This window comes from Octopus bimaculoides, chromosome 4 (genome assembly GCF_046866305.1).
Source record: "Octopus bimaculoides isolate indiv1 chromosome 4, ASM4686630v1, whole genome shotgun sequence".
NCBI classification, from domain to species: Eukaryota; Metazoa; Mollusca; class Cephalopoda; order Octopoda; family Octopodidae; genus Octopus; species Octopus bimaculoides.
In genome coordinates, this window is record NC_142931.1 from 89,233,611 (window position 1) to 89,260,382 (window position 26,772).

General features: G+C 37.1%; 1 protein-coding gene across 1 annotated transcript in view; it reads left to right on the top strand.

Moving 5' to 3' along the window:
• Window positions 1-26,772, top strand: part of LOC106869444 (uncharacterized) — a 55,318-nt gene that overhangs the window by 23,590 nt on the left and 4,956 nt on the right. The window contains exon 3 of the mRNA XM_089350955.1: window positions 22,367-22,548. Coding sequence (XP_089207081.1) covers window positions 22,367-22,548 — 182 coding nt within the window. The remainder of the gene's footprint in view (window positions 1-22,366; window positions 22,549-26,772) is intronic.

Sequence of the window (26,772 nt, forward strand, 5' to 3'; positions counted from 1 at the left end):
TTGCTATAGAAGGAGTTATTTTCCTCGAGTAGAAGCCTTACTGTATGACTAGATATTATCTTTTATCCTTTTCTTGTTTCTATCATTAGACAGCGGTCATGCTGGGGCACAGCCTTGAAGAATTTTAGTCGAATGAATCGACCCTAGTACTTTTATTTTTAAGCTTGATACTTACCGTATAGGCCCCCTTTGCTGAACCGCAAGGTAACGGGACGTAAACACAACGCCTGTTGTCAAGCGGTGGTGGGGACCATATCTTCATACACACACACACGAAATTTAATTAGAGGATTTGTTAATCTCGTAAAGGGATGGTTCCATGTATGTAAGTATGTATGTAAGTATGTATGTATATATGTATGTATGCAAGTATGTATGTATGTATGTATGTATATATATTTTGTGATCTTTGCTACCCTGGTATCTATTAACTAATTTATTTTGTCCGAGTTAATTATTAACTTAGAGAAAATAAATACATATATATATATATATATATATATATATATATATATATATATATATATATATAATAATAATTTTCCAGAGTGGTGAATAAATCGATATATCGAGTTTGAAGTCTCTGTCTCTTTTGAATATGAAAATTTAAAAGTTAAAAACCTTATAATATATATATATATATATATATATATATATATATATATATACGTATGTATATATATGTATGTATATATATATATGTATGTATAATAATATAAAATAATATATAAATATATGTATATATCCATACATACATTACATACCTACATCTATATGTATACATACATGCATATATGGGTACAGGACATAAAAAGAAACGTTAAACACAATGAGAAACAAAAACATAGAAACGAACTTTTTTCGAACAACGAAAAAACACAAACAGAAAAACGAGACATGCAACATAAAGAGTATACCTCTTCGTCAGTTGTCCCTGTTTCATCTACTCCGCGTTCCGAAAGGCAAAGACAATACGACTTCGTTGAAACAGTCCTTCGCGCAAGGAAAATTATATAAAATTTGGGATTTTTTGCGGAGGGTGAAAGTGTTAACAAGAACAGGACAGTGAGAATAAGACAATAAAAATAAACGGTGAGGGCTGTTGAGCCAAGACGATAGGGAAATTATGAACGCTAGGTATATGTATCTATGCATATATATGTATGTATGTTTATACATATATATATGCATATCATATATATATATATATATATATATATATATATGTATGTATACTCTTTTACTCTTTCAGTCTTTTACTTGTTTCAGTCTTTTGACTGTGGCCATGCTGGAGTACCGCCTTTAGTCGAGCAAATCGACCCCAGGACTTATTCTTTGGAAGCCTAGTACTTATTCTTTCGGTCTCTTTTGCCGAACCGCTAAGTTACGGGGACATAAACACACCAGCATCGGTTGTCAAGCGACGTTGGGGGGACAAACACAGACATACAAACACATACACACATACATATATAAATATACATATATACGACAGGCTTCTTTCAGTTTCTGTCTACCAAATCCACTCACAAGGCATTGGTCGGCCCGAGGCTATAGTAGAAGGCACTTGCCCAAGATGCCACGCAGTGGGACTGAACCCGGGACCATGTGGTTTGTAAGCAAGCTACTTACCACACAGCCACTCCTACGCCTATATGTATACTATTTTAAAATGTTTCAGCTTTAAAGCTGTGGTCATGCTGGAGCACCACCGTTGACTAAGCTACACCATTACTTGGAACCTCCTGTAATATGTGGCATTTGATCAATGAGGGGGTTTGATGCTTCTGACCTCATCTGTGTTTCTTGCAATAAGGTAGGCTCGTTTGGAACCTGTAAGAGGAAGAGATCCAGTTTTGTTTTAAAGACACCTGCATCCACACCATGCAGGTCTCTCAGGCATTTTGGAAGGATATTAAAGAGCTGTGGGCCTCTGAAGCCCAAGCTGTTGCAGTATCTGTTCTTGTATTTTGATGGTGATGCTGGGATCTTTGGCACTATGCAATGGCGCCCCGTTCTGTAGTTTGAATAACTTTCAATGCCAAAGTTTGGTACAAGGCCTTCTAGAATTTTCCAGATGTATTTCATTGCATATCTCTCCCGCCTTCATTCGAGGGAGAAGAGTTTTAATTCTTTAAGTCATTTCCAGTAGCTGACATGTTGCATCAAGACGATTTTCTTGGTGTAGCTTCGTTGGATTGCTTTAAGTTCTGCCGTTGATTTTTTATTGTGTGGAGACATAGTTGGGAGCAAAAGTCTAAGCGGCTGAGTACGTATGTCCTCCAGAGGATCATCAATGTCTCCTTTTCTCTTGTTTTAACAGTTCGGAGGATCCAGCCAGTCAGCCGTCTGCATTTTATTACCAAATTGGTAATATGCACCTGGAAAGATGCATCATTGCTCATGTCAATGCCCAGGTCACGCACTGATTTTGATTCAGGGATTTCAATTCTTCTTGGGCCAGTGTATCCTGTCTGCATGTCATTTAGCTTTGTGTCTTCGTAGCGTAGGGCCTGGACTTTTCCTGCATTAAACTGCATGTTTTTGTCCTCAGCCCACCTGTATATCGCGTCAACCTCCTGTTGCAGATGTGCAATATTTCCAGGATTTTGTATTGTTTGAGAGACTTTTGTGTTATCTGCATAGCTAGCAAGGGTGGCTACCTGAGCAGCCAAGGGCATGTCTGAAAGGGCCACTATGAATAGCAGTGGCCCCAAGACAGTGCCCTGTGGAATACCATATGCTATTTGCATTTCCTTGGAGGTGGCTCCATTGGCCACTACTGCCTGATGTCTATCCTTTAGAAAGTTGTGCAGCCATTCACCAAGTTTTCCACATATGCCCAGATCGTGCAGCTTGTGACATATCATACCATGCTCAACTTTGTCAAAGGCTTTTGCAAAGTCATTCAGCAGCTGTTTTAATACCCAGTCGTAGTGTTGCAGGAGCTGTGTCAGACAGCTTCTACCTGGACGAAATCCATGCTGGGTGTCAGTCAGTTAGTCATTTTCTTCTAGGAACGTGATTAGTTTCTTGCGGACTATTCGTTCCATGACTTTACTGATAGGTGATGTCAGAGAGATAGGCCTATAATTTTAAGCATCTGTTCTGCTTCCTCCCTTATGGATAGAACATATTATCCCTTCTTTCAGTTTGTCTGGGAGCTTACCACTTGCAAGGAAGCTCAGGAAGAGAAGCTGCAGTGGTTTTGTAAGAGCTCGCTTGCATGATTTGAGTAGGATCACTGGAAACCCATCCGGGCAGCTGCTGAGTTTGTGTCAACCTCATCTATGGCCAGCATTACATCTTCTTCAATGTTTATATATTCAATTCTTTTAACCTCTTTGGTTTTAGGTAATGTGGCAAAGAAATCCGCTGGTTTGTTCACTTGCTTGTGTTCCAGCGGTGCAGTGAACACACTTTGGAACTGTTCGTTCAGTATTTCACTTACCCTCATGAGGTTTCCTGTGAGGGAGCTATCTTTTTGGAAGAGGGGACCTATCTTGTGGTGTATCGAGGCTGTTTCTTTGACAAACTTAAAGAAAGCTTTAGGGTTTGACTTGATATTTTCTACAACCCAAGCTTCTTTATTTGCTCTCTCCTGATGCAGGCATTTCTCAATTTCCAATAGCACTCTCTCCAGACGAGACTTCTTGCTACTTTGGGGATGCTTGCTCAGGTGGTTCACAATCTTTGTCCATCATCTCATATGAATCTTCCTTTCTCTGGGGATCCTGTTTTTGTGTATGTTGGCCTTGCACAATAGGACAGATTTGTCACATATGGATTGTATTATGGACAGGGAATGTTTGTGTTTCATGTCAATGTCTGGTGTGGAGAGACATTTAGGCCAATCCTGTTTGAGGATCTCTTTCTCAATCAGCTTCCTATTTGTTTTGTGAAAATTTTGTTTGGAGAGATTTTGGGTGCTTCGTATAGGCTGTATGATTTTGGAGCTTTTGGTCCATACATGGACATCTCTATTACATTGTAATCTGAGATCAGTGTCGGTGTCACTTTAACATTATGGATAATGTCCATATTGTTTGTGAAGCAAAGATCCAGTATATTATTTACCCTGGTTGGTTGCAGCACGACTTGTCCCATGAAAGAGGCATTGGTAAGGTGGAGCATGGACTCTACCTGTGCTTGCTGTTGGTGTATCATTCCTGAGAGAATCTGGCCCCCAGGCCATTCCATATTTGGGAAGTAATATATGTATACACATGTATATATATGTATATATATATATATATATATATATATATATATATATATATATATATATATATATATATATATATATCATCATCATCATCATCGTTTAACGTCCGCTTTCCATGCTAGCATGGATTGGACGATTTGACTGAGGACTGGTGAAAACCAGATGGCTACACCAGGCTCCAATCTGATTTGGCAGAGTTTCTACAGCTGGATGCCAGGTCTTCTCACGCACAGCATATTTCCAAAGGTCTCGGTCAGAAGTCATTGCCTCGGTGAGACCTAAAGTGCTTCACCACCTCATCCCAGGTCTTCCTGGGCCTACCTCTTCCACAAGTTCCCTCAACTGCTAGGGTGTGGCACTTTTTCACACAGCTATCCTCATCCATTCTTGCTACATGTCCATACCAGTGCAATCGTCTCTCTTGCACACCACAACTTATGCTTCTTAGGTTCAACTTTTCTCTCAAGATACTTACACTCTGTCGGGTATGCACACTGACATTACTCATCCATCGGAGCATACTGGCTTCATTCCTTGCAAGCTTACGCATGTCCTCAGCAGTCAAGGCCCATGTTTCACTGCCATGTAGCATGGCTGTTCATACACATGCGTCATACAGTCTACCTTTTACTCTGAGCGAGAGGCCCTTTGTCGCCAGCAGAGGTAAGAGCTCTCTGAACTTTGCCCGGGCTATTCTTATTCTAGCAGTAACACTTTCTGCGCCCCCCCCCCCCAGATAGCGGAAGCAATCAACTACCTCTAGTTCTTCTCCCTGGAATGAGACAGAAGTTGTTTTCTGCATATTTTCAGTGTTTATTGCACCTAAACATCTGCCACATACAAAAACTAACTTCCTAGTTAACCTGCCTTTGATATTGCTGCACCTCTTATGTGTCCATAGCTTGCACTGGGTACAACTTATAGAGTTTCTACCTACACCTTTTCTACAGATCGAGCAGGGCCATCTACCTGAAGGGGTCTGTGTTTTGTCTACCTTCCTACTTATTAGAACTTTGGTTTTAGCTAAGTTGAACCTAAGGCCCTTCGATTATATATATATATATATATATATATATATATATATGTATGTATATATATATGTATGTATATATATATATATATATATATATATATATATATATATATATATATATATATATATATATATATGTATGTATGTATATATATATATATATGTATGTATATATATGTAAGTATATATGTATATATATATTACTCTTTTACTTGTTTCAGTCATTTAACTGCTGCCATACTGGAGCACCACCTTTAGTCGAGCAAATTGACCCCAGGACTTATTCTTTGGAAGCCTAGTACTTATTCTATCGTTTTTTTGCTGAACCCCTAAGTTACGGAGACGTAAATACACCACCATCGGTTGTTATGCAATGTCGTGGGGACAAACACAGACACACAAACATATACACACGCATATATATATATATATATATATATATATATATATATATATATATATATATATATATATATATATATATATATATATATATATATATATATATATATATATGTTCGCTCCAGACTGGAGCGAACACGACACAATGAAGTAGAGAAATTTGAAAAGACAACACAAAACCGGTTATTTCTCAAAATACAATGTTTATATACCAAAAAGATTTTATAACATTTTTCTAACATTTTTCTAACATTTTTCTGACATAATTTAAATATATACTTTAACCATGTAACACAAGCCTTCTGTAGTTTTTTCACTCTTATCTTTTATATATATATATATATATATATATATATATATATACGATGGGCTTCTTTTAGTTTCCATCTACCAAATCCACTCACAAGACTTTGGTCGGCCTGAGGCTATAGTAGAAGATACTTGTTCAAGGTGCCACACAGTGGGACTGAACCTGGAACAATGTGGTTGGTAAGCAAGCTACTTACCACACAGCCACTCCTGCGCCTACATATATGTATATATATATGTCTGTATATGTATATATTTATGTATATATATGTCTATATATGTATATTTATATACATATGCATATATATATATATATATCTGTTATCATTCTCTCTGTTATTGTAACTGCCATCAAGAATTACTACTACTTCTACCACCACCCACCCCCACTGCTACTAAGTACAAATAGTGCCTGACACTTATGTGGTATCCTCTATTCTGTACTTGAAATAGCATCCAAATCCTTTGTCAACTCACAATAATAAAGAAAAAATTATAGGAAACCACAGATTAAACCGTCTTAGCTACCCCTAAAGAAATGAAACAGAGTCACAGCTGAGATGTATCTAATGATAGACTGGTTAGACCAAATCAGACTCAGGATTAAACAATAATGAATATTACTAGTATCAAGTATTAAGAATATGGCTGAGGGGATGTATCTTAGGTGAGCGTTCTTTTTAAGCAACAAATATTCAGTAGTATCTGATGTGTAATAAACTGAGATGAAAAACTTTGTACATTGGATCTTTTCAGTTTGGCTGCAATATTTCGAAAAAGTTTATTGAAAATAGGATTTGGAAGCTGTCGTTTTGTGCGTGACAACATGTGTTGTCAACTAGAAACACTTCAAATTCTGCTTTACACACACCATATAACCACTCATAACTTATTTTATTTTTTGGAATTTTCAGAAAATTTTGCGAATTTGTATTCTACACACAGGAATTCGTGTAATTATCCAAAAAATAAAACAAAAAATCTTTTGGTGTGTGATTTAAGGTCTATTTGGTTGTTATTTTTAGCACATCTGACAACCACCTCAATGAGTGGAAAATATTTGTCAACACGTGCTTTCTCGCAGAAAAAGAGTACTCATGCTTGGCTTGTTATGATGAAAACAGGCATGAAACGTCTGTGGCTTATGATTGACTAAAATGACCCAAAATTTGCAAATTTTGAAAGCTAACAACTCTTTATTTATTGATTTATTGCAAAAATGAATTTCAAAACAATGATTAAAATATAAGACTATATCATTACACCGAATATGAAATGAATTTGAGTAGAAATTGAAGAGATTGAAAATTGGCAGCCAAACAGAAAAGATTCTGTATATTTAAGATTGTCCAAGCAATTAATAGACAAAAACACTCCAAGTGTTAAATCTTTAAATCTTTAAATTGTTTCAGCTTGAAAGCTGTGGTCATGCTGGGGCACCACATACATACATACATACATACATACATACATACGTGCGTACATGCATCCATCCATACATACATGCGTACATACATACATACATACATACATACATACATACATACATACATGCATACTGGGAACTTCCACTGAAACAGTGATGTTGACAGGGTCTACCTGAGAAGAAATGAAGGTGGTAGAAGCCTAAGATCAGTGCAGATAGCCTTCGAATGCCGTATGGTATCACTCAGGCAGCACTGGTTAAACAACAGCAGCAAAAATAAATATATCAATGCAGTGCTGAAAAGTGAAATGAGCAACATTGTACGAGTTGGCAGTGAACTCCTCAAGAAACACTCTCTTCCTGATGATCTCCTATACAGCACCGAAACAGCTGGGCTCTCTTACCTCAGAGAAAGCACTCAGCATACAAAAAAAAAAAGACCATGCATGAGTATGTTGCCTGGAAGCTTGAAGAATACAGTAGAATTGACACGAAGTGCAGCCTCTCTTGGACACAAGACCACATCACATTTTGAAGGCTATGCGTTTGCAATCCAGGAACAGGAGATTGCCACAAAATACCTGGTGAAGAAGAGAGACAGTGATGCTCTTGTAATCTTAAAGTGCAACTGCATGTGTAGGCTATGTCATGTTTCTGTGGAAGACATCACACGTGATTAGCAGCTGTCCTAAAATGTCGTCACACTCTCTATGTGGCATGATGTTGTTGCTAAAACAATTTACAATGCCATCCATTAAAAAGACTTTGCTGAAATAAACTTAGAAAATCCCTCTGTTATGATATACATTCATAAACACCATCTCAAGGAATACTGGTGGAATATTCCCATCAAAACTTCTGTCAAATGTAAACATAACAGGCCAAATATTGTACCATCATAATAGAGGTCAGCTGCCCTGCAGATATAAATATCTCTTTGAAAATCAAAGAAGAAGAGGATATCTATGGACAACTGCTTCAAAACTTTCAGCTTCTATATCCAGACTATCACTTCATATTCATACCAATAATAACAGGAGCACTAGGTTTTGTTAGTAAATGCTTAAAGGAGAATCTGGATAAACTGGGATTTTCAGAAAGAAATTAACCAGCTAATTCGTACATTGCAAGTGCAATCTGTGAGTGGAACAGTAAAAATATGCAAGACTTTTCTCAAGTTCCAAATGTGAATTTGTCTGTGTTAACTACATCCCAAAGATGGAGCCTTGTATCTTTGTTGGAAACCGGCTCCCTCCTCAGTGAAAGATTTACAATAATTAAAAGATAGAAGAGACGCACACATACATACATACATACATATATACATACATACATATGTAATTTTAAACAGTTTGATTCGGTTCAATGCAACTTAAAGATTTGCAGGCCTCTAACAGAAACCCATCTCTTTCAGGTTTAGATTCAGTAATTTAAGCCTGAAAGAGATGGGTTTCTGTTAGGGGCCCATGAAACTTTAAGTCACATGGAGTTGAATCAAACTTCAAACTGTTTTAAGTAATGCATGTAACTCCTACTAAAGTGTTAAGTGCTTTTTCTTTGTCCACTTGTATACACGCATGCATGCACACACACACGCGCGCGCGCGCGTGATACTCTCTCTTTATTTTCCGATATAGTCAATGCAAAGGGGAGTAGCTTTCGATTGATGCCACCTTGCTGGCTAGGTGAGCTGACCAACATTCATCCTGAATGGAATGCAAGTCCGTAGGGTAAGTCAATTACAGGGCTGGAGCAATGTAAAATGAAGTATTTTTCTCAAGAACACATTGCACCACCGTTCTGGAAATGAAAATGATGATCTTGCTATCATGAGTGTAACACCCTAACCTCTTGGCTAAGCACCTTTACCATATGGAAACTAGTGAGTTGAAAAGTGGGATTATCGAAGCAATTTAGCCAACAAATGTTCAATCTGAGATGTTCAGAATCTAAATAAGCAAGGGAGATAACTTCAATAAGATCAGTTCATCTAAATTTTTGGACAATATAAATAATGCAGTTTGGAGTGGATCTAATCTTAGTAGTAACAGATGATAGCAACAGACATATTTTAGTTCAAGTGGACCTTCTCAACGTAGTATATTCTATCCAGATGTCAGTCAGGGAGTGTAGTGACATTGGTTATTGTCATTGCTGATAAAACTACTAATGAAGCACAGATTACTACTACTACTACTACTACTAGCAGAATAACTGCTGCTTCCTCTGCAAACATTGTTCTAATCCACTTATATATGGTCTTCAGTATTTTACTTGCTCACACTGTCTATAACCACTAGTGTAGATATCCTGTGTATTTCCTGTAAATGTTGACGACACAAGACAGACATTGTTCCACAGAAATAATTCTACATTATGACCTTTACTCTCTCTTTCTTTTCCTTCCCCTCTCTCTCTCTCTCTCTCTCTCCCTTCTCTCTTTCTTTCTCACTGAGTAAAGCCATACTTGAGCTTAAAATATATTTCAATTACATTTCCAAATTTTAAATTGATGTGATATAAACAATTTAACTGATTTTATTGACACAAATACAGAGTCTACCTTCCCAGGTCTAACAACATCCGGGCACATTCAGAATTACCACCATACTACTAAATCCAGGCTTTATAATCACTAGCTTCTATGTTTTTAAGTAATTCAGTTTCCGGGGTGACCTCCCCTGCCGTTCTTGAATGGAATTAATCATAGCATGTTTTTTCTATCATCACAAATGGTGTAATTGGTATTGGCTTAAAGAATGGGTACACTGGTCAGTTGCCCATGGGCCCTAATGGGTTGAGGGGCCCAGCAGGTTTAGGAGCCCTATGTATACTTTGGTCTGTGGTTTGCTGTCAATAAATGTCCCCAGTGCATTGCTTTCCCAGGAAGCCATAAGACTGTTAAGACGGGTCTTGGTGTACTTTGAATTAATTTGATATTTCTTGGCTTATATCAAATATATTAATATCCACATTATTGGTCCTTAGAAAGGAATAGGCCCACATGAAGCTGATTTACACAAAAAAATTCTCCATGACGTCTGTTGAAGATGAACCAGTCAACCAACGAGCCAACCAACCAACCAACCAACAAAAACACCTCTACACTAGCAGTTCTTGATGTGTGTGCAAATGCCCACTCAGGGACATTGTAAGCACACATCAGGTGCTGCAAATCTCAAGGTGGAGGGAGTTTAGAGGGGTTGTGATTTTTCTTAGAAATAAAATAATTAAACCAAGGACAATAAAGTTTAAGTACATTAAAAAATAGTCTTCATAGCTACTGTCATTAGTGATTTCCATAAAAATTTAATGTTTAGGTGCAAACGTGGGTGTGCGGTGAGAGATTTGCTCCCCAACCACATGGTTCTGGGTTCAGTCCCACTGCATGGCACCTTTGGCAAGTGTCTTCTACAATAGCCTTGGGCCAGCCAAAGCCTTGTAAGTGGATTTGGTAGACGAAAAATGAAAGAAGCCTATTGTGTGTGTGTATGTGTGTGTCTCTTTTTACTCTTTTTACTTGTTTCACTCATTTGACTGTGGCCATGCTGGAACACCACCTTTAGTCGAGCAAATCGACCCTAGGACTTATTCTTTGTAAGCCTAGTACTTATTCTATCGGACTCTTTTGCCGAACCGCTAAGTTACGGGGATGTAAACTCACCAGCAGCAGTTGTCAAGCGATGTTGAGGAGACAAACACAGACACACAAACATACACACACACACATATATATATATATATATATAATTATGTGTATTTCTTCTATCTTAATGAATAAAAATTCTTCTGATAGAATAAATGGGTTAATAGAAACCAATGTAGCAAAGAACACAAAATAACTGTGGTTAGCTCCTGTTTTTAAGGCAGGAACTCCTTGAAATTTTGGGTATTTGAGTATATTTAAGAATTTAAGGATTGGAGAAAACGCATGTTATAATTGCATACTTTATTCCTACATATGTTTCAAAGGATTACAACCTGTGTGATCCATAGGGATCTTTGATATTAAAATTGTAACCTTCTCATCAGAGAAAGCATGGGAATCATCTTAAACGTAAGACATTATGACCGATTATGAAAACAATAGATGGATAAGGTTATGACTTGATTCATTTGAAAAAAACCGTTAGAGAATTGGACGCTGCCGGATAGTGGGTTGGACAACACATACCAATCATGCTTTCCCTGATGAGAAGGTTACAATTTTAATATCAAAGATCCCTATGGATCACACAGGTTGTAATCCTTTGAAACATATGTAGGAATAAAGTATGCAATTATAACATGCGTTTTCTCCAATCCTTAAATTCTTATATATATATATATATATATATATATATATATATATATATATATATATATATATGTATATATATAGGAAGGGCATCCAGCTGTAGAAACTCTGCCAAATTAGATTGGAGCCTGGTGTTGCCATCCGGTTTCACCAGTCCTCAGTCAAATCGTCCAACCCATGCTAGCATGGAAAGCGGACGTTAAACGAAGATGATGATGATGATGATGATATATATGTATATATTACATATATATACGACGGGCTTCTTTCAGTTTCCGTGTACCAAATCCACTCACAAGGCTTTGGTTGGCCCAAGGCTATAGTAGAAGACACTTGCCCGAGGTGCCACGCAGTGGGACTGAACCCGGAACCATGTGGTTGGTAAGCAAGCTACTTACCACACAGCCACTCCTACGCCTATCTGTGTGTGTTAGTGTTCCCACTACTGCTTGACAACCGGTGTTGGTGTGTTTTGTCCCCATAATCTAGCAGTTCAGCAAACAATACCAACAGAATGAAAAAATAAGTACCGGGGTCGATTAGTTTGACTAAAATTCTTCAAGGTCGTGCCTCAGCATGGCCACAGTCTAATGAGTGAAATAAGTAAGAGGTAAAAGATATAGAGCACTGGTCTATGCTGATGTCTATAATGGGGCAGGATGATGGAAAAGCAAAAGAACATGTGGCTAATAAAATGTTACATTAAATTAACTTCAGTTTCAATTAAATAATCTACATTTTTTTTTTGGTTAGTCGAGTGGTAAGAAGTTTACTCCTCGATCGCATGGCTCCATGTTCAGTCTCACTGCATGGCCCCTTGGGCAAGTGTTATCTACTATTGCCTTGGGCCAACTATTACCTTTTAAGTGAATTTGGTAGATGGAAACTGAAAGAAGACCATCTATTGAGCCTATCTTTGTCCAAACTTTATGGATATGATTGACTTCAGTGTACCATGCGCTGGTGTAATACTTGTAAATTTACAATTCTTACATATTTATAGTTGTTGATAAGATATGAACTGTGAACTCTTTCATCACTCTAGTAACCTATCAACTCATTTAGCTGCTGCTCTAAGTTTTGAATATTTTTTTTTATCAATCTGGATCCGTTTTTAGGTGAACCAGTTAATTTGAGCATAACTTTCACTGTATTTAACAAAACAGTGATGCAACGAACATTAAGTATATTGCACATTGATCAGCGTTGAAAATATATCTGTATTTGTAAATATCTGTAAATAATTCAAACATCATCTACATGAAAAATGATAGTAAAGTTTAGAGTTAACATACTAAACAAAGAACAGCTTTAAAAATCAACCGGAAACAAGTTTTAAGGAAAGATAAAATCAGGTTTGCCTTAATCCTCCCACTTCCGGATTTCTTCCTACATTGTCTTTCAAATATTTCTGCTCTTTTTTTTTACCACATTTGCTTTTTGTTGTTGCCAAAACATGAACTGGATTGAAAATTAAGATACATTTTTCACTCTTATTTGCTCAACCTACACTAGTCCAATTACACAATGTTATATACTTCCATTTACCACATAGCCATCCTCAGCAAAAAACCTTAGCCATTTCTATTGTATAATTCTAAACATTAAAACAGACCAAAAGACTGAGTTTTTTTTTAACCTTGATGGTGGTTTCACTCATTAGATAAAATTTCATTGCTTTAATGTTTGGGATTTTTTTTTATGTGAAATACAATATTTATAAAGAACTATTTATCTCTGAACTATATATCTCAGATAGAATGACTTTACATTTGCCATATATAACTGCCATATGGTTTATGAGAAAAGGATATTGTTGAGTGCAGAAATGAAAGTTGGCACTCACCAGATAGATTTTTAAATCTGAAAATAAAGAGATGATATTAAAAAAACTGTGAAGCATTTTGTTGGGCAATCTCTCTTTCTACTAATCTACAACCGTCATGGCTTCTCACATTGTTAGTGACAACAGACTAATGTAGTCCTGATCTCCTTCAGTGCTTCTCAACCGGAGTCCATATAAGATTCCATTGTTAAAATTTATGTGCAATAATTGACTATACACAAAATAAATTTAACAATTTCTTAATGCGATTCCTAATATCTAATTATAAAGATATAGAATTTTTAAAGCATTGGTTGGTTATGAGGGTCCATCTGAGGGAAACAGAAATAAAAGGGGTCTATAGGGGAAAAAGATGGTTGAGAATCATTGCCCTAGCTACTGGCAGATAAACAATCCTTCACGCAAAAAACACAACTTTAACTATGCTTGAGAATACTGAAAGTTTAAATTATTAGAACTCACAAATAGCAACCTTGTACTAGAATTCCAGAACTGAAGGGAAATGTGATACCCACATTGAACACTTGTTACTGAATCAGCTTTTGGCTGCCCTGTGCTCTCCATGTACTCCATACTCCAATGCTACACCCCTACTGGAATGAATAATTATTTATATTATTATTGACCATCACTGGATAGGTAAAAACTGAGTTGGAAAAGAAAGATGGACATGTGAGGAAAAGAAAGATGGACGATGGTCATGTGCAAGCAATAAGAGGGTGAAAGAAAGAAAGAAGGGAGGGAGAGCGACAGCTAGAAAATGGTGAAGGAGGGAGGGGGAGAAAAAAGGCACTTTGTATTTTGAAGCTTTTGTGGATTTTGGGTAATCTGTAGAAATTGCTCTCTTTGATTACAGAGTTGTATATATAATCTTTATCCTTGTCTGTGAAGGAATCTTGGAATTCATTGATTAGTTTTCTGATTTTATTCATTATTGTTTTTTTCTGAGTGTCTTGGTTCTTCCTTGTAGTAGGTTTGGTTTGTTAACATTTCCAATATATTATCTTTATAATAGTTCTTGTCCATGATTACTATTGACCCTCCCTTATCTGATTCTTTTAGGATGATTGAGTTGTCATTCCTCAGTGTTTGTAAGGCTTCCTTTTCTTCTTCACAAAGGTTTTGTTTGCATCTGTGGGTATTTAGGGGAAATTTTGAAACCGTGTCTATATACATGTCTTAATATTTGTCCTTTCCCTTGTAGGGGCTGAGGTGGGATTTATTTCTGATTATTGATTCATCATTTAAATCCTTACTGCTGAAGAATTCTATAAGTCAGAGGTGGCAGTTGAAGTGATCAATATTAGATTTCAGTTCAATGAGATTAGGGGTGGATGTTGGGGTAATCTTGAAACCTTTTAATAGGAGGTTCATATCATTCTTGTTGAGGTTTCTATTTGACAAATTTATGATCTTCGGGGCTATATGTTCTGTGTGTTCATTTAAATTTTGTGTTTTATTGGGTCCAGTGCATGATTTTGGTATTTTCTCCCTAAAAAAGGAATTCTGTTACCATGTCCCCATTTTCTGATTTAGGTGTTCTGGTTCCCATGTAGGCGAGAGGATGATTCATGTCTTTTATATGAATTTCGTTGGTTATAAGTTTTGCTTTCTTCCCATCTTCCATGCTTTTTTTGTCATTCAGGATATATGGGATTTTTGGTCGTAAATTGTGGGTTGCTTGAGTTATCATGATGATTATATATATATATGCATGTATATATAAAATATATAATTTAGAGAAAAAAACCCACAATTATTTAATTCATCCATGAAAATCCACAATCACATATAGAAAAATTTAATAAGTAAATACACTATTTTAATATTTATTACTTTGTACTTTTTTGATTTTTATTATAGGTCTTTTTAGTTTATTTACTTATTAAATTTTTCTATATGTGATTGTGGATTTTCATTTTGTATATTATATATTGTGAAATTTAATTTAATTTTGATAAATTAAATTGAATTTTTCCCTGTAAATTTGGAATTTTTTTCCCTAATATTACTATACATGTATATATATATATATATATATATGTGTGTGTGTGTGTGTGTGTGTGTGTGTGTGGAGGTGCAATGGCCCAGTGGTTAGGGCAGCGGACTCGTGGTCATAGAATCGCGGTTTCGATTCCCAGACTGGGTGTTGTGAGTGTTTATTGAGCGAAAAGTTCCTAAAGTTCCACGAGGCTCTGGCAGGGGATGGTCGCAAACCCTGCAGTACTCTTTCACCATAACTTTCTCTCACTCTTACTTCCTGTTTCTGTTGTGCCTGTAATTCAAAGGGTCAGCCTTGTCACACTGTGTCATGCTGAATATCCCCGAGAACTATGTTAAGGGTACATGTGTCTGTGGAGTGCTAAGCTACTTGCATGTTAATTTCACGAGCAGGCTGTTCCATTGATCGGATCAACTGGAACCCTCGACGTCGTAAGCGACGGAGTGCCAACAACAACATATATACATGTAGCTTCTTGTCTTGGGTTCACCACTTCTTTGTTATCTCCCCTTTTTCTTAGCTCTCCCGTGTGATCCTTCTGTCCGGCATTTGCCATGATAGATCGCTGACCACTGCATTTATATTTTTTTTCTCCTTGTTTCTTTCTGTGTTCCCCTCAGTTGAAAAGCGTAGGCTCGAAATGTCAAAGACTTTCTCTATTCCAGAGCGTTATACTAATACATCAATTTGTTGTTTACACCACCTGTCTTCGTCTGTTGTTTTTTTCGTAAATTCTCTCAAATATATATATGTATATATATCTATATATGTATATATATATATATATGTATATATATATATATATGTATATATATATATATATGTATTTCGTTTTGGGATTTGGTTTGCAAGATTTTTTATGTGATTTCGTGTGTTGAAGCAAGTTCTGTTGTGTCTGGGGAGAGTCATTTTCTTATTGTGCCTTAAAATTTAACACACGCACCGTTAAAATTTCCACTTATTTCTTATTTTTATTTTCCTAAAATTTTCGTTGCGTCTTGCAACCTTTTCAATAAAAATTTCCACTTATTTCTTATTTTTATTTTCCTAAAATTTTCGTTGCGTCTTGCAACCTTTTCAATAGTCGACTATTGAAAAGGTTGCAAGACGCAACGAAAATTTTAGGAAAATAAAAATAAGAAATAAGTGGAAATTTTAACGGTGAGTGTGTTAAATTTTAAGGCACAATAAGAAAATGACTCTCCCCAGACACAACAGAATATATATATGTATATATATATGTATATATATGTATGTATGTATGTATATATATATATATGTATATATCTATCTGTATATATATATGTATATATATATATATGATGATGATGATATATATATATATATATATATATATATATCTATATAATATTATGAAAAAACAAAAACAGAAAAAAAACATGAAAAAAACAACAACTCAAGGATGTGGCACATGCAAAGTATTAATAAGATGCTCAGGGATGGAAAGAAAGGTTGTTTTATGTTTCAAGCAAAGCTCATCTTCAGAAACATGAGACAGAGAAAAGTCCAAGAAAAAAGGAAGATGGAGGGAAAAAATCTCCAACAATCCACATGTAGTTACATTTTGGAATGACTGGAAGTAGATGGAGGAAGAGAAAGTGTTTTCTAAGACAGGAGAGTGTAAGGAAAGGTTGGTTTCTGTGTGTGTGTGTGTGTGTGTGTGGCAGTAACTGAGTGTGTGTGCATAAAGTGGTTGTGGTATGTGTGTGTGTGTATGCATATGGTGGTAACTGTGTGTGGCAATAACTGAGTGTATGTGTGTGCATGTGGTTGTAGTGGTATATATGTGTGTGTGTGTGTGTGTGTGGTATGTGTGGTGTTAACTGTTTATATGTGTATGTGTGAGTGATCTTTGTGTCTATTAATGTTGTAGTAAGAGGTCAGCAGCAATGGCAACAAGTGTGGTTGTTTTTGTGTAGTTGTGTGCTTTTGCACATGTGCGTAGATGGGACGGTCTTTGGTAGGGTATTTGAAATGCAGTCTGAAGGGTGTGTGAATGGGTGGGTGTGGATGTGAGTATGTGTATGTGTATGTATGCTGGTATGTGTACATAGACAGAGTGGGAATGTGTGTGTGTGGCATGTGTGTGTCCTACTCTCTGTGTCACTCTGTCTGTCTGTCTCTCTCTTATTATCTCTGTGTATGTGTTGTATGTGCGCATGGGAATGTGTGCGTGTGTGTATGTGTGTGTGAGTGAATGTGGAAGTGTATGTATGAGTGCGGGAGTGTACTTAAGTGTGTATGTATGTATGTGTGTGTTTGTATGTGCATGTGGAGATGTGTGTGTATGTGCATGTGTGTATGTGTGTGCACGTGTGTGTAGTGTGTGTGTGGTGTGGGTAGGAGGTATGTGTGTGTTCATGTGTGTGTACGTGCATGCATGTGTGTGTGTGTGTGTATGTACGTGTGTGTATGTATGTGTGTAATAAGAATAAAATAATAAAATAGATTAAAGCAATAGAGAAAAATACAAGATAAAAATACAAAATAATAAATAAAAAATAAAAGATAAAAGATAAAAAATATAAATTAATACAGAAATAAAAAATTTAAAAAAAAAGTGTATAAGGTAAATGGAGATAATAAAAAGAAAGAATAAAAGTATCAAAATATAAAATCAATAATAAACATATAAAAGTTATAAAAAACGTGAGTGAATATAAGATAGGATAAAAAGTTGTTTTTTAAGGAGGGTGTAGAGACAGTCATTGTGAGGAGGGGGTTGTATTGAGTCTGAAAGGAGTTTGTGTTTGTAGAGTGAAAATGTAACGCTGTTCCAGGTGGAGTCGAGAGTTGGTGGATCCAAGGCTGAAGACTGATATTTGAGGTGGAGTGGTTGGCCAAGTGAAAATGACAGGTGATGAGGGGTGGGGTTCATACATGGCCGAACATCTTGTAGATGTTTAGTGAACTGGTTGGCCAGTTGGCAGCCCGTCTGTCCAATGTAGAGTTTGTTGCAGAGATTACATCTGATGCAATAGACTAGGCTGGAAGAAGCACAGGAGACAGAGTTCCTAATGTAGAGGGTGTGCTGGTTGGATCCAGTGAGGGAGGTGGTGTTAGTGATGAAAGGACAGGTGTGGCAATAGGATCTAGAGTATGGGAAGGATCCGATGGGTTGGGATGGAGGGGGAGAAAGTGCTTCAGACTAGTAGATCGCGTAGGTTACAGGTGTGTTTAAAGAAGGGCAAGGGTGGGTTGGGAAAAATAGGGTGTGTGGTGGGATCTAGCTGGATGTGACAGAAGGCCTGTAGGACCCTCCGATGAAGGGGTAGGTTGAGGGGTAGAAAAGGAGGGGAAAGGGGGTGTGGTTGGGGATCGGTGTGGGGAAGAAGAGAGGGCGGTGGTGCGATCGATTAGATGAGTGCGGGCAAGGGCAGTTTGGACAAGGGTGGTTGTGTATCCCTGATGCAGGTACTGGGACTGGGTCTTGAAATCCTGGTCCCAGTTGCACAAGTGTCGGAGGCGGAGGAACTGGGAGTAGGAGAGGAGGTCAATGGTGAGAGAGATATCTCAGAAGTTTACCGAGGTGTCAGAGATGGTAGGGGTAAACTGGAGAGAAGGGTGAAAGTTAGAAAGGAAAGAGATGAAATTGGAGAGTTGTTTGCTGGAGAGGGAGGTGGCAGCTATACAGTTGCCTATGTAGCAGCTGTATAGCTCTGGGGTCAGTTCAGAGAATTGGGAGAATACTGGGCCTCAATGTAATCAACAAATAAGTTGGCGAAATTGGGGCCCATTCTCGTATCCATAGCGACACTAGACAGCTGTTGGTAAATCTTCCCCGTGAAAGTAAAGTAGTTGAGGGTGAGGACAAGTTCTGCTAGACAGAGAAGGGTGGAGATGCAGGTTGTGGGGTCGGGGTGACAGTCAAGTATGTGTATATATATATATATATATATATAACAATTAGAAAATGGAGGATAATATGCTGAACCCAACTACTTGCAGACGATGTATCCCGTTGAATTCATTAATTTAATTCATAGCAAAAGTGACAAAAAAAAAAGAAAGAAAAAGAAAGAAAGAACCAAAGCACAGGTGTCTATGGCAGGCTATGTTATTTTGCCAACCTGGTTTACATATAGAAGTACAAAGTACATAAGGAATTAGAGGATGAACAGAAGTTTAATCTTACAGCTGTTTCGGCCTAGTTTTAGCAAGCCCCATTCTATCCGAATATTCCTTGCCGGAGTGATTATCGGATGACATTTTGAAATGGGGTTACATGCCCGAACCGCTAGGCCTCTTCAGAGATTCACAAAGGGTTTCATACAAATGTAGAGCAAGAGGTAAAAACAGAGGTGTGGTAGAGACCAGAAGAAAAACAACAGCAAAAATAAGATAGAAATAAAAATAAAAAAATAGAATTAAAATCAAAATCAAAATAAAAATAAGGGTACAGCAGGAAAAAAAAAAAAATAATAAAGGTTGGCAAAATAACATGTCAAAAAACCCTTAAAAATACAAGGCACACAAAGAGCCTACAAACATTATAAATAGGTAGCTATAGACACTCCAATGCATATATATATATGTGTGGGTTCGTGTGCACAACCTTACTCGGATGTCCCCTTACTCCCATGTGTGCATATACAAGTTTTTATAAGCAAACATTCCACCACAACAACGTATGTGGTGGAATGTTTGCTTATAAAAACTTGTATATGCACACATGGGAGTAAGGGGACATCTGAGTAAGGTTGTGCACACGAACCCACACATATATATATATGCATTGGAGTGTCTATAGCTACCTATTTATAATGTTTGTCGGCTCTTTGTGTGCCTTGTATTTTTAAGGGTTTTTTGACATATAACTTTTTTATATTTTTGCATGTCCCACATGCTATACCTTCATTTTTCATTTATGTATTCTTTATTATTATTTTTTTTTTCCTGCTGTACCCTTATTTTTATTTTGATTTTGATTTTAATTCTATTTTTTATTTTTATTTCTATCTTATTTTTGCTGTTGTTTTTCTTCTGGTCTCTACCACACCTCTGTTTTTACCTCTTGCTCTACATTTGTATGAAACCCTTTGTGAATCTCTGAAGAGGCCTAGCGGTTCGGGCATGTAACCCCATTTCAAAATATTCGGATAGAATGGGGCTTGCTAAAACTAGGCCGAAACAGCTGTAAGATTAAACTTCTGTTCATCCTCTAATTCCTTATGTACTTTGTACTTCTAGATGTAAACCAGGTTGGCAAAATAACATAGTCTGCCATAGACACCTGTGCTTTGGTTCTTTTTTTCTTTTTCTTTCTTTTTTTTGTCACTTTTGCTATGAATTAAATTAATGAATTCAATGGGATACATCATCTGCAAGTAGTTGGGTTCAGCATATTATCCTCCATTTTCTAATTGTTATACAAATTTGGGGTAAAACCTCCACTTTTACCCGCTCCCATTGATTGCACTTAGTATAGCACTAGTGTAGCAATAATTGGGTACCCTCCCAGCAGTATACTGGATAGTGGGTTGAACCCCCAACCCCTAACTCTCTCACGCTATATATATATATATATATATATATAAAAGTTATTAAGGGTATTGGAGTCAACCAAACCCTAAAGATACAGGTAATACGAGTAAGTGCTGTATACCGACTAGTTTTGCCCCTGTCGTTGTAGCAACATGAGTGGGGAATATAACATAGGTCGTGTATTAGCGTGTGTATGTATAAAGAAAGAAAAGGACAAAGAGACCAATGGCAAAGTTAGAATTATATTTTATGGATAAAGTCTTACAGCTGTTTCAGGGAAAATCCAATGTATCCCTTCATCGGAGACGGTAATAGTAGAAGAATGGATTATTACATCTATAAGAGGAGATTTGCAGTAAGAAGTGAGAGCGATGCGCAGAAAAAAGAACAAAGAAGAAACAGTACTTGGAGTGTAGCTTCATTCCAGCAGTAAACATCCAAGTAAAGAATCCTTGTGGGTATTTTCCGGAGATAATTGTAGTAGCATAGGTGTATATATATCAGTAAACATCCATGTAAAGAATCCTTGTGGGTATTTTCCGGAGATAATTGTAGTAGCATATCGTTTCCATCTGGATACGATATGATATATATCCACCTTTGCTACTACAATTATCTCCGGAAAATACCCACAAGGATTCTTTACATGGATGTTTACTGCTGGAATGAAGCTACACTCCAAGTACTGTTTCTTCTTTGTTCTTTTTTCTGTGCATCGCTCTCACTTCTTACTGCAAATCTCCTCTTATAGATGTAATAATCCATTCTTCTACTATTACCGTCTCCGATGAAGGGATACATTGAATTTTCCCTGAAACAGCTGTAAGACTTTATACATAAAATATAATTCTAACTTTGCCATTGGTCTCTTTATCCTTTTCTTTCTTTATATATATATATATATATATATATATATATATATATATATATATATATATATATATATATGTTTGTGTGTGTGTATGGAAAATTTTGTGCAGCAAACACAGAATTAAACTTTACCTTCAAAACATTTAACAGTCAATTAAATTGTTGTCGCCACTGTGCAGAACCATTTGTTTCTGTAGCATGACAGAGTAGGTCTTTCTTCAACATTTAACAAAAGTTTAACAACTGGTTTGTGTAAATTGGCGTAAAATAGATCCGGCTCACCTCAACATATGCATGCATGCATCCATACACACATGCATATATGTGTGTGTGCATGCATGGCGGGGAGGGAGTGCAAATATTTATGTTCATTCTTTTACATATTGTTTGTTAGTCCATTCATTACATAACAATGTAACAATAATGTTATTTCTTTTCTCCCATTATTTAGCTATATTCTCGAGGCACAGTATGAATATGGCTACAAGATTGCTGGTGCAGTGGTTGGCGTTATAGTCGGATGTGTATTTTTAGTTGTCATATTTCGCTGTCTTGTGGCTCTTCGTCGAATGAATGATGTACAAGTAATTACTGTGGAAGATGACACACAACACACTAGAAGTGTCTCCATGAGTGAGTTAATAGATTTTTTTGATGATTTAATTACTATTTACATTTATGCTAAATGCATATCTGCATCTACGTGTATGACGTGTGTGTATATATATATATATATATATATATATATATAAATATATATATATATATATATATATATATGCACTTTCTCCTCAATTTACAACCTATGCAACTTACAACCACAAAAAATAAATAGCTAAATAAAGATTTTCAGACATTGGGTAGCTACACATATGATAACTATAGCACCATCTGGCAATGCAGGCCTCTGTTAGACCAAGGCATCCATCCACTCAGTCGCTTCAAGCATCAGTTGCATTTGAATGACAATAGTGTCGACAAATATAAGTCTCACATATGACCAGATTGACTTACAAACTGTCAGTCGAAATGGAACTCAGTTGTAAGTCAAAGAGAAGGTATATATATCATCATCATCATCATCGTTTAATATCCGCTTTCCATGCTAGCATGGGTTGGACGATTTGACTGAGGACTGGTGAACCGGATGGCTACACCAGGTTCTAATCTGATTTGGCAGAGTTTCTACAGCTGGATGCCCTTCCTAACGCCAACCACTCCGAGAGTGTAGTGGGTGCTTTTACGTGCCACCGGCACGAAGGCCAGTCAGGTGGTACTGGCAACGGCCACGCTCAAAATGGTGTATTTTATGTGCCACCTGCACAGGAGCCAGTCCAGCGGCACTGGCACGATCTCGCTCGAATGTCTTTACACATGCCACTGGCACAAGTGCCAGGAAGGCGATGCTGGGCACAGTTGCCATCACGATTTCGCTATTGCTTGCCCCAATAAGTCTTCACAAGCCAAGTTTCGTGTCCTGCATAGGAGCCAGTCCAGCGGCACTGGCAACGATCTCACTCAAATGTCTTTACACGTGCCACTGGCACAATTGCCAGGTAGACGACCCTGGGCACAGGTGCCATCACGATTTCGCCTTCGCTTGCTCCAACAGGTCTTCACAAGCCGAGTTTCGTGTCCAGTGAAGATGACGTTGGCATGTGTGCCAGTTGTCAAATTTAGTTTGATTTTGATTTCGATTTCACTTGCCTCAACAGGTCTTCGCAAGTGGACTTTTGTGTCCAATGAACGAAGGTACGCATAAGTGGGCTGGCTACACCCCTGGCGGAGGCCCTGGATTTAGGTCTCACTTGGCTTGCCAGGTCTTCTCACGCACAACATATTTCCAAAGGTCTCGGTCAGAAGTCATCGCCTCAGTGAGGCCCAATGTTCGAAGGTCGTGCCTCACCACCTGATCCCAGGTCTTCCTGGGCCTACCTCTTCCACAGGTTCCCTCAACTTCTAGGGAGTGGTACTTTTTCACACAGTCTCATCAATGAGGGACGCTCAACAGCTAACTGCAGCAACAACTCAACTCCCCACCAGCAATATATTGAAAGAGAATACCAGAACAGGCACTGGTGTCATGATTAGCCAGTGAGCTTAGTGATAGCCAGTAAGCCTCTCTGTCACTACTATACATTATGTTATTGTTCCTACGTGCGTTTCACCATTATGATTGTTTGGAGTCCTACAATAGGTATTTCTTGTTCATTTAGATGTTCACCACAACAGATCATTTTAACATAGTTAACTTAAAGCAATAAAGTGTTCCCTGATGATCCACTGTGTTTGAGAATCTAAATTCACTTAGAACATCCATTGAAAGGATTCAAACAACCCTAATGGTGAAACTATAATATAAACTTGTATTTATCCTTATTTCTCCCACATTTTCTATCTAGTTCATAACTAGTAATACTACTGAGTATAGAAGTTACTTAACAACTATACAGGAAGCAGGCTGGTAGATCAAGCCATACCATCACTACTTGATCCACGACCTGGTCTGTATCTGAGAAGTGGCACACTATGCACCAATACAGGTTATGTTTTCTAGATGGAGAGAGTGGGTTTTGTCCAACACAAACAAATTCTATTCTATACAACTCCTAGTTTAGGTCGTTCAGTGACGTGAAAACTATTCAAATCCAATGGCAATGAAATGGTAGCCATGAGAACAAGTGGAGAATGTCACTGGAGGTCTCTAGCATGAGCTTTGCAATATGGTGGCAAGAAGTAGATGGCCATTGTGTGCAACTTATGTGAGCAATGTCATAGTCAGCATTCTCTTCTTAACTACAAAGCAGCCTATTTAAGATGGCATCACTTTCCCTTGTATGGGGAGGAGACTGGAAAAGGTGTCCTAAAAATTGCTTGCTCACACAATGCTGTAATTACACTGTAAATGACTGGACTTTCAACCATGCAGTCGAAAAAATATGAGAAGACAAAGAAAAAGGTTAGAATATAATAGTTTGGAATGTATGCATACCCCCAGGACCACAAAAAGCATGCTGAGCACAAAACAGCATTTATGGCTCAGTTTCTGAGAGGTAAAAATGTTAGAATTGTTGCTGTTTTGGAGGCAAAACTACCAAATTTTGGTCAGCTGAATGAAGTAGTTGGAGGGTACACTTTCTTCTGGGTTGGTAAATCTGAGGCATTAAAAAGAGTATCTAGTGTGGGTTTCATTATTAATAATGATATTGTACATAATCTAAAATCCTTACCAAATGAAATTAATGATTGTCTTATTTATTGCAAATACCAATTGGCCTACAAAAATATGCCACACAATAAGTGCACATACACCAACACTTGGCTTAACAGATGCAGCTAGAGATAAGTTCTATTCCAATTTATGAATATTGTTGAGCTGAATTCCCAATCAAGATAAAATTTTTCTCTTGGGAGATTGTAATGTCCATGTTGGATTAGATTCTAGACTAAATATTCTTGGTAAGAATGTTCTTGGTAAAATTAACTCAAATGGACTCCTGCTACTATCTTTGTGCAGTGAATTTGGACTTTCTATCACCAATACTCTTTTTCAACAGTCCAATAAAAACAAAATAACTTGGTATCATTCTAGATCAGGTCATGGTTATTTGATTGACTATGTGATTGTCTGAAGCCAAGATAGAAATGATGTTAAGTTAACACATTCTTTCCATAAGACAGAATGTTGGTCAGACCATGCTACTATAGTTTGTAGTAAGATAAAAAAAATATAATCAAAGTTGGTTATAAAATCGTAAGAAATTTATCAGGTGACTTGACATTTCAAAGGTCAAAGTAGATAACAACAAGGATATTCTCACTTAAAAACTTGATGGAAAGTTATGTAATGTTAGAATCACAGGAAATATAGAAGAATCATGAGGTCAACTTAGAGATACTATTTATGTGTCATCCACAGATAAGTTTCCATGCCATAAAAACCAAAATTTGTTTGATAAAAATGACGAGGTTATAAATGAACAGTTTCAAGAAATGTACACATTTCATCATCATCATCATCGTTTAACGTCCGCTTTCCATGCTAGCATGGGTTGAACGATTTGACTGAGGACTGGTGAAACCAGATGGCTACATCAGGCTCCAATCTGATTTGGCAGAGTTTCTACAGCTGGATGCACTTCCTAACGCCAGGCTACAATCTGATTTGGCAGAGTTTCTACAGCTGGATGCACTTCCTAATGCCAACCACTCAGAGAGTGTAGTGGGTGCTTTTACGAAGAATGAATTGCTGATAGGAACACAGCTAGAAAGAAAAAGCTTTACAAATCTGCCAAAAACTCTGTTCAAACTACTGAAGTTCGAAAAATAAAGCAGCATTGGTGGAAACAAAAGGTTAAGTCTCTGCAAGAATCTGGTGACAAACATGACAAGAAAAATCTTTATCAAAATTTGAAGTAGGTATTTGGTCTAAGTAAAGAAGGATGCTCTCCTGTTCTTTCTACAGAAGGGAATCTTCTCACAGATTGTAATGACATAGTGAAACATTAGGCAGAATATTTTAAAGGTGTACTCAATAGAGATACAACGGTAGACATGAACTCAATCAATAATATTCCCCAAAGACAGGTAATTAACTCTCTTGGATTGACTCCATGTTTACATGAAGTGAAAGTGGCTATAAAAGAATTCACCAATGCAAAAGCTCCAGGAGAGGATGGTATTCCTAGAGAATTTTTTTAATGTGGCAGAAATGTTTTGATAGATAAACTGACAGAGCTAATGGTCCAAATGTAGCAAATAGGACCCGTCCCTCAACAATTTAAAGATGCAATGATTGTACATCCATAGAAGTATAAACATAATAAGTGTGAATGTGACATTCATCATGCCATATTG